Source organism: Musca vetustissima, unplaced genomic scaffold (assembly GCF_032173495.1).
Source record: "Musca vetustissima isolate MV318-11 ecotype Yass unplaced genomic scaffold, APGP_CSIRO_Mvet_v1 utg209152, whole genome shotgun sequence".
Taxonomy (NCBI): domain Eukaryota; kingdom Metazoa; phylum Arthropoda; class Insecta; order Diptera; family Muscidae; genus Musca; species Musca vetustissima.
Genome location: NW_026887322.1, coordinates 7,876 through 11,632, shown reverse-complemented (window position 1 = coordinate 11,632; position 3,757 = coordinate 7,876). Strand labels below are relative to the sequence as shown.

The 3,757-nt window shown below is 36.0% G+C and overlaps 1 protein-coding gene across 1 annotated transcript; it reads right to left on the bottom strand.

Moving 5' to 3' along the window:
• Positions 1-490: 490 nt before the first annotated feature.
• On the bottom strand, positions 491-1,697 carry LOC133334894 (phenoloxidase-activating factor 2-like; the record flags this gene model as incomplete). The annotated part of the gene is made up of 2 exons (XM_061543211.1): positions 491-1,369; positions 1,432-1,697. Coding segments are annotated over 2 exons (1,145 nt in total), but the record flags the coding sequence as incomplete, so codon positions are not given.
• Positions 1,698-3,757: the final 2,060 nt, after the last annotated feature.

Sequence of the window (3,757 nt, the reverse complement as noted above, 5' to 3'; positions counted from 1 at the left end):
ATTCCGAATATTTTGGGGACTACCCTAGAAAGTGATCCGATGTATGCGATTTTCATTACAAAATATCCTATGAATAGTGGAAATGTATGCTCAGAAATGTATGCCCATTTTAAAGCTGTACTTAGAATGTTTTGAGCTATATCTCGATTTCAACAGACGGATCTTTATTGCTAATTCTGCATCGATTTTTTTTTTTTTTGATCAAGAATACATATACTTTATGGGATCTCAGATGAATATTTCGAGGTGTTGTAAACAATTTTATTGCATCGGATAACAAAACGATCTGATGTATTATAGCAGAAGTGTGTCTTAAACGTTAGATATGTGTCTATATTGTTTCCTTCGGTATGTTACAAACATATGCAAATATATATTTAACAATGTACCCTAGTTTGGTGCGGGGTATAAGTCGTAATTAGTTAAAATAAATTAATTGCATTTTTCTATAAAATATGTTTATTATCATACAATTCCAGTCTCCCCTTACTTATGGTGTAAAATCTGCATATGAAATACCTTTAGCGGAGAGTTTCTCCAAAATCCAAGAACGTAAATGCGGGAGATTTGCATAAACACCAGGAATATTTTCCTGACCACAATCGATACCCCATGCCACAATGCCGACCTGATAAAACCGACCAGCTGTGCCAGGCACAGGACATACCAACGGTGATCCCCCATCACCCTTGCATGTGTCTTTTCCCTTCTCACCGCCCGCACAAATAAAACTTTCATGCAGTTCAAAACGCAATCCAAGACGCGTCTGCCGTAACATCTCTTCACATTGGTCATGCGGAACAATGGGTAAATCAATTTTCTTTAATATCGTCTGATATTGACCTTCACTATTGAATTTATCTTTACCCCAACCGGTGGCGTAGCAACGTTGATTATCAAAATTTATATTTGATTCTGGTAGACAGATGGGTCGAATATTTTCCTGCCATTCGAAGGGCTCGTTGAGAATCAGTAAAGCCACATCATTGTATACGGCACCTTTGTGGAATTTTTCATGTCGGATTATTTCATGTACCCTCCTATCGACATGTGGTAAAATTTCATTTTCGCTTTTAGTATCCCATTCACCGGCCCGGACAATGAGCTCGTTAGGCTCACGATTGATGAGGCAATGGGCGCCGGTCAAGACTACATTTTTGGCTATCAGTGATCCACCACAGGCATACATATATGCAATTTCCCCATTAACATCCACGCTGCGTACGATAGCCACCATCCAAGGGAATTCTGCGAATTCAGTTTCATTGTCGCGGGCGCCGGAAATTTTGTAACCAACACCGTTTTCGTTGCGCCAACCACAACCTTGGTGTACTACGGGCGGTTTGGGATCTACTACGGGAACCGTTGTCTAAAAAACAAATACTTTTTTTTATAATGTAAAACGTATTAGGAAAAAATATTGAGCATTACCTTTCTACTTAGATCACAGCATAATTCATTGTATGAACATACCGCACGATCAACTCGAATATCAATCATACCCACACCATTTTTATTTACGACACCATCCAGGCACAGATGTCGTGGAACACATTCTTTATCAAGTCCACAAGTTTTATAGGATTTTTTCACTACGTCGGATGATTCCGTCACTTTTGTACCCGTATCTGGGTTATTTGTATTCGGTTTAGTTTTAAATGTGTTATTAATTAAATCGTTTAAAGATATTCCAGTCTCTGGTTTAGTTTTAAATGCATTATTTATTAAGTCGTTTAACGACACTCCCTGGCCATGAATTGGACAAAGAAGAAACATTAAACCCAACCACACAATTGTCACTTCGAGCCGCATACTTTCAATGCTGTTGTGTAAACAAATTGAAAAAGTGAAATTCTCTTCTTATTTATAGCTGATCTATACGCCGGTATGTGATATGATTAATACAGACAATCTGACCGCTCAACAAACAATGTGGGATTTTACGCTGCTGATAACGATGTTGTGCTGATTTTCTCAAGCTGAACTGGCCAGCTTATCAACAAAGCAAATGACTATTAAAAAAATATATAAATAGGAACATTTATTGCATTTTGTAAGCAGCCGGCAATTTTTTAATTGAGAACACAATTGAGCACACAAGACCATTTTGGGAAATACCCTTCAGGGGCGTCGCATTTGTTAATACATTTTGTTCGAACAAGCTATTAATATGTTTATATATATATATAGCGAATTCTATGAACGAACAATAAAGATCACAGTTTTAAAACAATCATCAAGAAATTTTGCATTTAATTCTGGTTCTGATCAAAGAAGACCCCAATGATGATCGGTAAGTATTTAGGAAACGAAATGGACCAACAACTTTATTTCTGTCAGTTTTTTTTTTTTTTTTTTTGGTCGCTCTTTTAATTATAATCCGTCAATACTTAGAGGATCGAATGAACCCAGACTTTTGTGTGAAAAAATACAAAATTTGCATACGGACAAAATTTGCATTTCATGGAGTATATAATATTCACTTCTGGGAAACATGATGAACTTGTATTAGTTTCTATTCTATTAAGGGGACCCCCCCATTCTCGGTGTCAAAATTTTTTTTGATTTAAAGTAAAAATCTCAAGAACTCTTGAAGATATAGCCGATTTATTGTGTCAGCATCAAGTGACGGCTAAAGGGCTTCTCAAACTTTAAACGCGTTTTTCTCAAAACGAATGGCGGGCACGATAACTCAAAAACTAGTAACCAATCGGTTTCAAATTTTGACACGTTTCTCTGGGAGTGTGTAGCTCTCGTATGAACTACGATAAAGCCAATCGGTGAAGATCTTCCTTATTTTTTAACTTAGTTTGTGGTAAAAAATAGGCGATTTTCCATAAAAAAATTTTCAAAGTTCCGCCATTTTGTTAATTGTTGTGCGAAGTCAATAATCCTAGTTTATACGAGAGCCAGACATGTCCTCTTTCTAACACAGTTGGAATTTTCGGATTCCGATGTTCCAGTGAGGAGTTATCATGCCCGCCATCGAAAATAAGGACTTTTCTTTGAACCCAAAAAACAACAACAAAACAACAACAAAAAATTTTGGTAAATTATTTTTCTTCCTTTTTAAATCTTCAAATATATATGTGCCAAGTTACAAACCTTAACAAGCATTGGTATTCATTTACCAGCCATTTAAAATCTTCAATCCTCCATTCTCGGGGTCAAAATTTTTTTGATTGAATTCGAATCTACACTAATTCAAGAATGTCCCTACAAAATGTCAAGCAAAAATCTCAAGAACTCTTGAAGATATAGCCGCTTTATTGTGTCAGCATCAAGTGACGGCTAAAGGGCTTCTCAAACTTTAAACGCGTTTTTCTCTTTTGCGAATGGCGGGCACGATAACTTAAAAACTAATAACCCAATCGATTCTCTGTGAGTGAATAGCTATCGTATGAACTAGGATAAAGCCAATCGGTGAAGATCTCCCTTATATTTTTTTTAACTTGGTTTTTGGTCAAAAATCGGCGATTTTTCAAAAATATTTTTTCAAAGGTCCGCCATTTTTTTAATTTTAGAGCGAAGTCAATAATCCTAGTTCATGCGAGAGCCAGCCATGACCTCTTTCTAAGACCTTTGGAAATTTCGGATTCCGATGTTCCAGTGAGGAGTTATCATGTCCGCCATCAAAAATAAGGACTTTTCTTTAATTACAAAAAACAACAACAAAACAATAACAAAAATATTTTTCTTCTCTTTTAAATCTTTAAATATATATGTGCAAAGTTACAAACCTTAACAAGCATTGGTA